This window comes from Homarus americanus, unplaced genomic scaffold (genome assembly GCF_018991925.1).
Source record: "Homarus americanus isolate GMGI-L3 unplaced genomic scaffold, GMGI_Hamer_2.0 scaffold32583, whole genome shotgun sequence".
NCBI lineage: Eukaryota > Metazoa > Arthropoda > Malacostraca > Decapoda > Nephropidae > Homarus > Homarus americanus.
The window spans coordinates 16,786,561-16,800,092 of NW_024713129.1; the positions used below are offsets into that span (position 1 = coordinate 16,786,561).

General features: G+C 39.2%; 1 protein-coding gene across 13 annotated transcripts in view; it reads left to right on the forward strand.

The window, feature by feature from the left end:
• The first annotated feature begins 2,706 nt into the window (after nucleotides 1-2,706).
• LOC121868771 (src substrate cortactin-like) overlaps nucleotides 2,707-13,532 on the forward strand; it is a 98,421-nt gene continuing 87,595 nt past the window's right edge. For 4 of the 13 annotated variants that reach the window (XM_042369737.1, XM_042369755.1, XM_042369772.1 and 1 more), the window contains exons 1-3: nucleotides 2,753-2,811; nucleotides 10,770-10,959; nucleotides 11,748-11,867. In XM_042369737.1, the coding sequence (XP_042225671.1) occupies nucleotides 10,814-10,959; nucleotides 11,748-11,867 (266 nt within the window). In that variant the 5' untranslated portion in view covers nucleotides 2,753-2,811; nucleotides 10,770-10,813. Of the gene's footprint in view, nucleotides 2,812-2,926; nucleotides 3,072-10,769; nucleotides 10,960-11,747; nucleotides 11,868-13,532 lie in introns of those variants that run through there. The other 9 variants (XM_042369667.1, XM_042369701.1, XM_042369719.1 and 6 more) reach the window with 7 other exon arrangements.

Below are 13,532 nucleotides of genomic sequence, written 5' to 3' on the forward strand. Positions count from 1 at the left end.
TTCTAAGGGGAAATACTTAACTCTAATCTTAATTTCTAAGGGTCGCTGCCACCAGACCCCCCTCTGGACAGTATGTAACTCGTTAGGTAGCGTGCAGAGTGGACTCGGCATTGGATTAGGTTTTTCATTGACCAGATCGATAAGGGGAAAGAAGGGTGAAACCAAAACATGTCTTAACTAATTTATTCTTTATAAACTATATGGTGACAAAAAAATACAATTGAGCTGGCCTTCCTCAGAAGAACAACGATGAGTTTGGTTACCCTGCTTACAATATCATTTAACACTTCGGACTGCTCCACCTGTATGGAATATAGCACCTCAGGTCATCATACATAGTAACACTATCTCACCTCCCTGTAGTACCAGCTCACCACACCTGCAAGTGTGGGACTCCTTGTAATTTCTAGATGCACACATCAGGCACCTCGTTCGCACACCGTCCTCGGTGGGTAGAGACAAGGGCTACCCCCAGAGACATACCAGTACTGTTTCTGTGCCTGGCATTATAGGTCGCTCCAAGTGACGACCGCGGAGTTTCTCAAGCATTTCCTTATTTATTCCTACTCATTTGGGGTGGTCTGCTGGGGATCCACAGGTTCACAGTGGAATAGTATAGCTGGTAGTCACCTCACATGGTGGGACGCTCACAGGGAGAATGGCCGACGCCCACCAAGGTGCTCCGACCGCGTGTGACCTGAGGTGACGTTAGAATGTAGGACACTCAGAAATAATGCCTAATGGGCGGTTATCACACACCCTAACACATTACTATGTCACTTATACATCAGGCAAAGCTTTAAACTGTAATAACTGCTATATAAGCCTTTTTACAGGGCGGGATATAGCCCGATAGAGGACACTGACCTGAGATGACGGTAAAACGGAGGATACTGAGGGGGCAGTGCCCGACGCCCACCACCGCGTAGGCCTATAGATTCCAATCTTTAATTTTTACTTTTATTTCTTACGGTTCTCACCTGAACACTTTCCGGTGTATTATAACTCATGCCTTATAAACACATATTTTAATCCTAAATTACACACTAAGGTAAGGTTCTGGTTTGCTAGTTCGTGGGTAAATTCATTGGGTTATAATACCAACGAAGCACACCCGAGGCTGGTACACAGGACTTTCCCCTTAAAACAAAAGCCAAATGTTCATGGCGTGGGTATATCCACTTCACTTAAAACTGTAATTAGGGATCCTCCTCTCACACATGGCACTATTTGAACACAGACCTCTGATCACTGTACATGTTGTGGGTATACGTCACGTGAGGATACGAGGTGTATTAAGTTCACCCCGATACATGCAAGATATTTCCTTTCAAGTATAGTTTCTGGGTGACTTCTAACACCTCACATAGTTCTGACATATTTAACCCTTTTCCAGATCATTGTTCTCATGTATTTTCATATGATATCTGTGGAAGTTATGTTCGCTACACGTTCACAGACGTAAATAGTATGACCTTCAAACCATGATCCACACTTAGTCCTACAGTACACTAGTCCGGCTCAACTGGACTTTCCCAATCATCTTATGGATACCCTGAGTTCTCTTTAATGCTATGAGTACATACAATTAATATTATATAACCGTACCTGGGTACAATACAACACATGATTGAGTAACATTGAGTAGGTGAGTTATCCTTTATCAATGTTTCCCGTTTTCTGAGATTCTACAAGCGCGGTGGATTTGAATGTTATGTAGGGTAATATGAATTAAAGTGGGATTTTAGGAATGACAATGATGTGCGCAGTACAATATATATATATATATATATATATATATATATATATATATATATATATATATATATATATATATATATATATATCATGTAGATCCACAATGGAAAAGTGGATAAGATAAATCTTCACAAAATCAGGCAGGGAAAAGGAAAGCACCGGAGAACCTTAGCTAAGGTTCTCCGGTGCTTTCCTTTTCCCTGTGTGATTTTAACAAGATTTATATATGTGTGTGTGTGAGTATTATACACTAAGCACTATCATGTGTACCTAGATAAGGATCTTGAAACACACTAATATAAAAAATGGGGGCGTTTATCCTACATTGCACTTTATCTGAGGGGGTATCGTCCAGAGGGCTTTTGTCCGGACCCCTGCCGCCCCATATACATACTGTACCACCTTAATTTCGTGTATTACTTTTATAAAGAGATTTTGTAGACTTGTAAAGAGACTTTGACTTATGTGAGATTTATAAACATATGTGTAATTTTATAGCTTTAGTTTCTTTATTCCTTTCGTTGTTGGTCATTTTATCCCCACAAAAGGACACCATAAACTCTTGAATGCCAGGGTGTTGTGGTAACTTGTGACACCACCGAGTGTGCGATATTTGAGGACGACTCTACCAACACTGGGGCATTTTCTGGTACATTTTAGAGCCCTTACATGCCCAGCATTTACCAACAGTGATTGACATAGACAAAACCGATTGCCCAAGCGGCAAACATGCCGATCAATGGCGAAGGGAATACCGCACGGTACGATAAGTTAAAGTTACCCTTAAAATAAAATACATTTTCTTTAATTTTCAATGTTTATATCCAGCACCTATCCGGCATTCATGTAAGACACCATAATATATTAAAACGCATAAATTCTTGTACCTGTTATTTTAGATGTTAGCATAATCTATTAAAACTTAATAAGTTTAAAAATAATCTTAGCATTTATGCTATATTTTCAAACACTTAGGTGATGACTGTTCTTTATCTTCAAGCTTTCGTTTGACACCGAGGGAGGTCTTCTCAGATAAGAAGAGGCGTTTGACAGGTAAAGTGACTCCAGAAATGTTATCCTAGTTGTTTTGTATGGCGCAGATTCCCTGAAGTTGAACATGCTAAGCTATTATAAGTGTGTACCACTAGGACTTGGGAAAGATTTTATTACCATTTTGTGATGCCCATCGTCATTTCCTGCCTCTCAGCACTCGCCCTGTACTTCCTTGTGACTCATTTGTTTACTAAAGTCGTGTGAAAAAAACGTCGTTATATGTTTAAAGAACACATTTGAAGAAGCCACCATACAACAAGGTAGGTATCTACCTACCTTGCCATACAAGGCCTGAAGTAAACGTCAAGATATTATTTGGTAAATAGTGATCTAGGCAATGATACAGGACAGTGTGAGGTTCTAACCCCACTTGTTTCACTTTATACAGCTCGTTTCTGTACTATTTAGAAGACACCAGCTCCTATGCCCAGCAACAACACATGGTTTTTCTTGATATTTTTGGTATGATCTATGCCTTGGTGATGGCCAGTTCTTGTGCAAACCCTTACTTTACTCTAGTCTTCACCTCTGATTGGCCTATTAGTCACTTGGGAAGTCAGTTACATCTGTTAGGCACTGTTAGCAAATACTGGGCATGGGGTATTATTTTAGTGTCGGTCATTCGGGGAATCTTAAGAATTTAGGTTAGGTTATATAGTTCCTGGGTATTGTGCCTAGGTTAGGTAGGTTTGGATATTTAAATACAGGGGTGACCGAAACTAAAATTTTACCCTGGGCATGTACTGGTTCCAAGATGTATCTGTATCTGCACCAGTGTTGGTCAAGACGGTCTTGAATGAGCTCACACTCGGTGCCTTCAAAAAGCTATCTGGCAGATTGTTCCATGAGTTCACAACCCTCACTCCAAGGAAGTTTACCCAGACAATTTTCAAAACTTTTGGCTTTTACAACCTTAAGCTGTGACCTCTAGTTGTGCGGGCATCTGAGTAATGTCCTCTGAGGTGTTCATAAACTTATGATAAGTCATCCCTTGTCTACCTATAGTATAAGCTAGGCAATTGCAGGTGCTCTAATCTTTCTGGGTAACTGAGGTTCCCTAGTTCAGAAACCTGTCTGGTGGCCCCTCGTTGGATATTTTCAATGTTAGGTAGATTAGGTTTGGTTAGATAGGTGAGCTTGATTCTTTTGTTTTTTTAATAGATTATAGAATGTACTGTAGCAATATATGTTAATTACTTCAAAAATGTTAGTATACAGTATGCCAGGAATTTCCAAAATGAATTGTCAATAAATAATCACTCATACTTAACCTAGCCAGAAATACTCCAGTATTGTTGAAATTATTCCACCGAGAATCTGTGACATGTAATTATTGTTATGAAAATAAAGGTAAGCACTGGGAGGCTTTATTCAACTTGATACAACATCAGTATCCATAGATCTGTAATAAAGAGAATAAACAGTAATTACAAATTAAGAATGATTAAGCTTTAGTAGCAGAACAAGCTTAACACAAATAAACATAACATAACATAACATAACATAAGAAATATAAGAGAACTTCAAACATTATATCCGGTAATCTAGAGCACTTAACCAACTAAGCATAACACATCATTCACCCCTGTCTTTAAAACAACCCATCAGCATACAATTACAGTGTTTAATCGCCCAGATAGGACGGTATATGTCTGGAACACAACGGGCGATGGGAGGGGGCCGAGTTGGCGATGCATCTGGCTGCCGATTTCCCTCGTGGTCGGCTATTTCCTGCTGCTCGTTCCGCTCAGCTACCGGGTGTTCATTGAGACATTCATCTAAACTTTGTGTAAGAACACGTGCATTGCTGCCCTTGTCTTGATGTGTCTCTGCACCTGATTCAACACCTTTGGGTGCAAAATGGCACAGAGACACTGTAGTTTCCCCTCCATCTGGAAATATGATGCTCGCATATTGCGGATAAACATCAAGTAATTCCACCTCGTTCACCAACGGATCACAGTTACTGTAACGTACTCGGCGCTTGAGATTCACAGTTATGGAGTTGTTAACCAGGTAGTTATTGCCCTCCCTCTGGCCGATCTCCGTTGGTAGCCAAACATCCGTTCGTGTGTAGTGGTATTAGTGGCAGTTGACAGCAGCGATCGAATGCACTGGAGAGCAAGTGTCACCGTTCTCCAGATGATGCCATTATAGCACTCCACTTGACCACTACCCTGGGGGTTGTAGGCAACTCCATGCTGATGCAAAAGCTGCTTCAGTTCGCCCGACATGAATGACGCTCCATGATCGGAATGAATATAGGCTGGCGTGCCAAAGATGGAGAATAAAGATGGAGAATAATGAGCAGAGACATTTTATCACAGTGTTTGTTGACAGATCAGAGCATGGGAAGGTGAATGGGAACCTTGAATATTCATCTATTATAGTAAGTAAATACTGATTTCTTGTCTTAGAAGGAAGAGGTTCCTTGAAATCCACATTCAGCCTTTCTGTTACGGTCTCAAGTATAGAGGGATGAACAATGTGCCAAACAGTCTTGGGGAGAACTTGGGACTCAACAGTTCAGATTTGGTCTCAGTATTGTTAGGTATTGCAAGTGCCACTGCATATTATGACCATCAGGTCTTAAAAGAAATATCCTATTTCTGGGCTGTCACCAAGAAGGTCTACAAAAAGAGAACCAAAATTATACAATTTACTGATAATGATTAAAACTTACAAAATAATACAAAAGAAAAAAGATCACACTTTACGTTACAATAAACAATATAAATTAGTACACATCACTTATAAACTATATACTGTATACAAATACAGTACCTATACCAAGATCACTATCAATAGAATAACCAATATCACAACCAATACTGTACCACCTTGTTACATTTCCACTTATGTGTTTGAGGGAGGAACCAGCTGAAACGTGCTCATAGGGAGACACAATACACACGGTAGAGGAGGTTGAGAAAATCTATTCTCCCTATCAATACTCAGCCTTCTTTTGCTCTTGGGGAATGGAGTCCCAACAGTCTGTCACACTGAGGACACACACAGGGGGCACCACACCGAAGATCACAGCCAAGTCCCAGAGGAGCAGCCAATCTAGGCGGGGAGTAGCTTGTGGCCAACTGGCTCACACCACCCTGCCGGCTTCCCACCATCTTTTGGGAGTGGTGACAGGGATGATTCGAATAGAGGTGAACCAGGGTTGTTCGTGGTTTCTGCTTCGAGACTAGTACAGAGGGGGTAACGACTCCCGGAGTCGTAACACTTTCAAAAGGCTGAGTAGCTTTTATGAGAGTACCAGAGTCTGATCTGAAGAATGGTGGCTTACTGTAAGTTCCAGACATGTAGGGCAAGTGGCAGTCATCACCTTTATGTCACTGATAGAGTATGGTAGATTTCTGCTCCGTACAAAGTGCATCATCCTTGTAATCCCCAGATGACAAATTATTGTGAAGAGTCTGCAGATCATCTGGAGCAGATACAGGACTGTATACGTGTGAGAATGCATCTGCGGCGGCATTTTCTTTGCCAGGACGATAGACAATGTCGTAACTGAAGCATGATAGGTCAATTTGCCATCTAGTGATCTTATCATTTGGAGTTGAACATGAAGGCAACTGACCTCTGATCTGTGACCAACTGAAAATGCTGCCCAATTAAGTAGTGTCTCCATTTTCTTAATGCCTCCACTATGCTTTTGCTCCAAAGCCGTGAGTGTCCTTGAGAAGAAAGCCATAGGTCGATCAGACTGACTCAGTGAAGCAGCTATAGCGTACTCTGAAGTGTCAGTTTCCACAACGAATGGTATTGCTGGATCTCTATCAGTCACTGCTGAGCCAGCGATGTCATGCCTAAGGCCTTCAAAAGCTTTGATTTCCAAATGTGACAGTGGGAAACCTTTTGTCTGTGCCAATGGGTGGATTTTCTCAGAAATTCCAGTAATCCATTGGGAATAATGTGCAAACATTCCCATAGCACTTCGAAGTGAGTGTGTAGTGTGGTACAGGATTGTCCAGGAGGGGCCTCAAGCATTCTTGGTCAGGCTTGATTGTGTCATCATTAATTGTGTAACCAAGCAAGTCAACAGACGTCAGAAAGAAGTTGCATTCGTCATCATTCAGGGTTAGGTTATACCTTTTGACCACATCTAAAAAATGTTTGAGGTTGGCATCATGTACTGTTATCGTGACCACACACTCACATTGTCGATGTTTGCGAAAGTGCCATCTAGCTTCTCCTTTGTCACAAGGTCATCAATTATGCATTGGAAACTGGCAAATCCATTAGTAACACCAAAAGGTATTCTACATAATTGTTAAAGAAGTTCATCAGCCTTGAATGCAGTGTATGGTCTATCTTCCTGTCTGATAGCCACTTGATAATATGCACTGCATAGATCTAGCGTACTGAGCACACGATATCTAGCAATCTCCCTTACCATGCCATCTATCCGTGGTAGTGGATACGCAACCTAACAAGGTGAAACGATTGATTGTCTGTGAATAATCTATCATCATTCCCTTTGTGGCCTTCGGACGAGACCACCAATGCTTGAGCATGCCATGGAGACTGACACTTCAGAATCAATAAACTTCTTGTCGTCATGTGAATAATGCATTGATTTCACTGCTATTGGCTTGCAATCAGTTGTCAGGAAGCGAAACGATGACAGAAATGGGACTTTAACAGCCTCAAGCCCACACACCATCAAGGCAGGCTTGGAGCTTCCAAATGGAATTTGAACTGCTGAGCGCTGCTATAGGAAGTTATGTCCAAAGATAGCATCACTACAGAAGTCCAGCATCGCAGACAGTTTAACATCGCTGTACTTAGTGTTTTTGAGTTCCAGATTAGTAATACAATACTGTACAGTATCCCAGAACCCTCAAGGTTAGAGAACGACTGTATTTGCCATCAACATCTTTCCCACAGAAGGGAAGAATTTCCATCAATGAATGTCTACAATACTATAGCTGACAAAGCTTTGACTACCTGCCAGTATCAACAAGTGCGGTGACAGGAACTCCATTTATCTTAGCTTTCATCACAGCCCTTAAGAGACAGCCAGGAGATGCAGCAGAGTGTTGCCTTTGTCAAGAATGATCAAAGGTGGATGCAGAAGTAAACTTAGCAGATCGACTCACTTTAGCATAATGTCGTTTCTTTTTGCAGTTGAGACACAGTACATCCCTTGGAGGACATTTGGAGCGGGGGTGTCTACCAAGACCACAGAAGAAACATTTCAGATTGGCAGCAGCCATAGTTACTGGCTGTACAGGCTGGCCAGTTGGGGCAGATGTGGGTGAAGCGCTTCGAGGCAGATTTAGAGCCGATTCCCGATTTGGTGACGCCATTGCAGCATTAATAGTGTCAGGTTGCATATATGAAATAGACTGCTTCTGGGCCATCTCCAATGTATGGGCCTGTTCATATGTGGTCTGCAAGTTGAGTGTTTTATTCTCAAGCAGGCGCTGTCGTATTTGGTGAGCTTGAAGTCCGTTAATAAATGCATCTCTGATGTAATTGTTGCATGCCTCCTCGGCTGAGACTGCTTGAAAATTACAGTCCTTACTCAGAGTCTTCAGTGCTTGCAGGTACTGGTCCAGAGTCTCTCCAGCTACTTGACGACGAGTTACTGAAACGTGTCTGGCAAATATCTCATTTTTAGGTTTGATGTAAAGCTCCTTGAGCATGTTAACAGCATCTTCGTATGAGTCACAGTCAGCAATGAATTCATAGACAGATGGTACAATGTAGTTGATCAGAAGATTTACCCCCGTATTATTAAACATCTTCTCTTGAAGAGGGTCGTCATGTTTCAACCCGAGTTTTAAACTAAATGAGTCCTGAGGGACACCTCAGTACAGTATGTAATGGGGTGGTGTGGCGGTAAAATTAACTAATTCCAATAAAATTAATTTATAATATTGAAATTAGTTAATCTTACCACCACACCACCCCGTTAAGTACTGTACTGCGTTCACTCTAGTTAAGGGCAAAACAAGACAGAACATCATTGAAGAGGAAGGAGACTCAGTTGCTTGGTGTATGTGTATAATATCAGCTTAGCAAGGAAACACAACATTGGCAGAGATTTGTATTCAAGATAATAAGGAGTCATAACCCCTTCCTGTCAAAGATCTTAGCTGAGTATCTTAAAGTGTTTTATTCGGAAAAAGGATTAGGTTCATATGGGTTGGGATTAGGTGAAGGTAGCTACGGTAAATTTCATTTAACTGGATTAATTTTAATTCATGTGGTAAATCACCACAACTACAGTTGTATTGTATTTAAATTTTATGAAACAAAAGATTCTTTCTATGAAAAGTACCATCAAACTCATACGAACATGGAGGACACGGCAGGTAGAGTTTGGCATCTTCTCCTCAGACTGAAGATGTAAAAAACAAATAATGTACAACAAATTGTAAAGGTGATATTTCAGAAAAGTCATTCCTTATCCACCCTTTTGTCTGTTTCACAAGGTAAAGAAATCTTTAATCTTATATGGAGAAATTTCCTAAAGTTGGTACTAAGGGCAATCCTACATTGTCAAGTACCCTGTACTGTATTTCCAAACAATTTTGGTAATGTAATATGAAAAAATCAGTGAAAATTTATTTGAGATATTTTAGTTTTTAACAGTATAATAATAAGAATCAAGATGAAGGTAAACAGCAGAAGCCTTACTAAAGCACATACCTGTACAGTATTTTGTTCAAAGAGGTGACCCCAGAGGAAGAACTCCAGGGGTGTGGGGTCCAGAGACTTCGGGGGCTATTGAATTGGTACTTTTTGTCCAATATTGTTTTTATTTTAAATTATTCTCTAGCCAATATGTCAAGGGTTTGAGTTTTATGGACTCCAGTTTCCTCCTGTACCAACACTGGATAGACTAACTGCCTGAACGGATAGTGTTAAGTGATAAGTGGTGAAATGATTAAAAAGGGGGGGAGACAGGACACATCAACTAGGCATTCGGGGGGTCACAATTACAGTACATAGGGGGTCCCCGACTTACGAACGTCTGACTTATGAACACCTGCCAATACGAATGGGGTTAAACTTTAAATTTATATTTTTATTTACCTAATGACTTAATTTTTACTTTCATTTACTGTATTTTGTCATTCTGTTTCTTCCTTTGTCTTAAATTAAGTGATTTTTGATGTATATAAGGACTTAGGCTATGATATATATAGTTGAATTTTGAACATTGTTCTTAAAGTATGGTATGCACATAGCATGTGTTCCATCTTAATACAAATTCGACTTAAGAATGTCATCAGGAACGGAACCCGTTCCTAACCCGGGAACCCCCTGTACTAAGCATGGGGTTACAATGACAAGACATGGAGAAAGCAATGACTAGGCAAGGGGACACAACAACTAAAGGAATGGGAACCATTGATAAGGCAGGGGAACACAGCGTCTAAGCAGAGGGGGTTTATCAACTAATGGAACAGGACACATCGATGAGGCAGGGGGACACAACAACTAGGGGGAGGGGATACACTGGCCGGGACTCAACGACTATAATTCTTTACTGTTGTACTGTACAGGTATTCTGATAATGATGTTACACTCAGCTTAAGGTTATAATATCTTGGCTTACTCAATTGATCATGAATTCTTCAGTGGCTAGTAAAAATATTATTTGATGAAAAGAAGACATTGATACATTTGTTGTAGCTATGCACTCATTGTATAGTCACATATTGCTGATTGGAAAATAATTTGACATGACAAAATACAGTACTAACCTTTGGCCAAAATAGCTATACAGTCCTGTACCACAAATATTAAGAGTGAGCCCAGGATTGTGTGTATGTTTTGTTATACAGTACTGGTGCTTGGTGCCCCTGGTCCTTCTCTTATAAATGTGAATGAAACTAAAATACTGTACTGTATGTATGTATTATAGAACTAAATTGTTGTTATACTCCTTTCACTTGAATTCTGTAGTATTTCTTAATTTTCTCTTTCAGAAAATTTTATTCTTTTCAGAGTGTGACAAAGTTATTGAGACAGCATGTGGAAAGCTCAGGCAGGCCATCAGATTACTGCCTGTGATAATGGCAATGATGATGATGACTGGGAGACAGATGCTGACTATGTCAATAACATGACAGAAGAGGAGCAGAGATATGGTACAAAGAGAGACTTGGATGCTATTGAGTAAGTTTCTCTTACAAAAGACTTTCTGTACAGTACATAGGATTAAAGAATGATCTTTTTTTATAATCATCCTTACTGTATTTGCTGTCATATAAGTTGAATTTTTTTCCAAAAAGATGTGTCCAAGCAATCTCGCTGTTTTATGTGTCAGTGGTTAACTGGGGATGCTGTTGCCAGTTCTAGAGTAAAATCGAAACTCCCATGTTACACAGTGGTTCCCAGATGACTTCAGAATTAAATAATCCTCTCGTGCTTTCTCCCTCTGTAGCTTTGTATCAATTTACTTATCTTTGAAATACTTAAGAAAGTTGTAGGCTTGTGTATAGACAGGAACAATCAGGAGTCAGGTCTTGTTCACATCCTCTGGTGGTGACGGGTTCTGGAACAAATATTGCATATTGCCATTAACCACCCCCCCCCCCTCCCCCGGTATCCTCATTTGGTGTAGAATTTTTGTGTGTAAATAAAAACAATTATGGTAAGAGATTTTATGCTATTATACAATACAGCACTGTACTGTACTACCTTTTATTACCAAATGCTTTTGCTGCCTCTGTCTGGTAACTGGTTAATCTTATGACTGGTTGAACTTTTCATATTTAACTTATATATATTTTTAAGTTTACTAGACTTTATCATCACTTCTGCCAAGTTTCTTTTGTTTTGCAAGTTATGCAACACATTTGTCTTGGTATCATACTGTTTATTTTACTATTGTGGGAGGACTATTTCTGGTGACAGTACAGCATTGGGATCAACTTATACTGTATACATAATTCTTTTGACAGTATGACGAAATACAGAGAAGAGACATTGAATGCAGATGCTGAATTGAAGCGCGTACAACAAGAAGAAGGACCAAAAGCATCGTATGGATATGGAGGAAAGTTTGGAGTACAGAAAGACAGGTAAATGAAAAGTTTAGTTCCTTCTTTGCCTTCTTTGACATTTTACACATACACATTTTACATATTTTCATTAGGTTACTGAAAATATGTCAAATTATCCTCCAGTCTCCAATCTCTCATTCTTATCATCAAAGATAATTTTAATTTTTTTTTTTTTAGATACAGGATTAGCCCACCCAGGCACAGGTCAATGACTCACATTAGGGCCTGGAGGCAGAAATATAATAAAGTCAACCCTCACTTTACGCGGTTAATGTTAACCCACAGGGTACCGTGGAAAGTGAGAAACGCGTAAAGTGAATAACATAACATATGGGATTAAATGAAATAGAGACCAGCTGACCCCCAAACTCCACTTTTTCCAACACAATACCTATGTTCTAGTAAAAATAACATCTTTATTTTATGATGGTACATGCACACAATTAATACTTAAGAGAAATAGAGAAATACAGTCGCCAAGTTAATGTCCATTCAAATAATGGACTCAACTCCCTCCCCCTCTTCTCACACTACACTCGCTGGCTCTTCCCTCTCTGAGAAATTTTGGGGGAAAACCAGGTATAGTAATAAATAATACCTCAAACTAAAGTTAGGATAATATAATTGACATTGCTGGATTCCTTGTAAGACCAGGAATATTTTGAATACAAATGTCATATATTTTGCACAAAAGATAACATATTTACTCAGAGTAAACATTATATCTAAAATTTGTATGTCTAATGCAAAATCTATGATGTTTATATTCAAAATGATCATCAAATTGTAAGAATTCCAGCAATGTAAATTATATTCTGGCCGGGTAATTTGTATGAATTTTATGAGCTAAAACAAATATCTTCAGTTAATAAAAAAAAAAATATTCTTCACACACGTGGTGCCAGGTGGTCGGTCGCCGGTCCCTCCCATCCCTCCCACCCCCATCCCAACCCTCCCTACCAGATGAATGTGTGGGAATACCAGACTGTTTACCTTTTTAGTAATAAATAATAAATCAGACTAAAGTTAGGATAACATAATTGACATTGCTGGATTCCTTGTAAGACCAGGAATATTTTGAATATAAATGTCATATATTTTGCACAAAAGATAACATATTTACTCAGAGTAAACATTATATCTAAAATTTGTATGTCTAATGCAAAATCTATGATGTTTATATTCAAAATGATCATCAAATTGTAAGAATAACAGCAATGTAAATTATATTCTGGCCGGATAATTTGTATGAATTTTATGAGCTAAATAAAAAAATTATACTTCACCCGTGTAAAGGGGTACACCCACTGCGGAATGTGAGCATCCTGGGTTCTGGCAGGGCACCGTGTAAACGTGGAAACATGGAATGTGGGACCGCGTAAAGTGAGGGTTGACTGTAATAGTAATAATTATAATAATAATAATAATAATTAATAAAAATTACTAAAAATTAATAAAAAATTATATAAAATATTAAATAAAAGTATAATATAATACTACTGTAATAGTAATAATAATAATGATAATAATAATAAAGAACCATAAACAAATAAAAAACAAATAAAAAGATAAATACCGGTAGTGAGAAACGACATGTGTATGTTGTGCACACGCTCCAACATCACACCACTACTACTTTGCTGTCACTCAGAATCGAGTATGACGATCATCCAGCTATGAGAC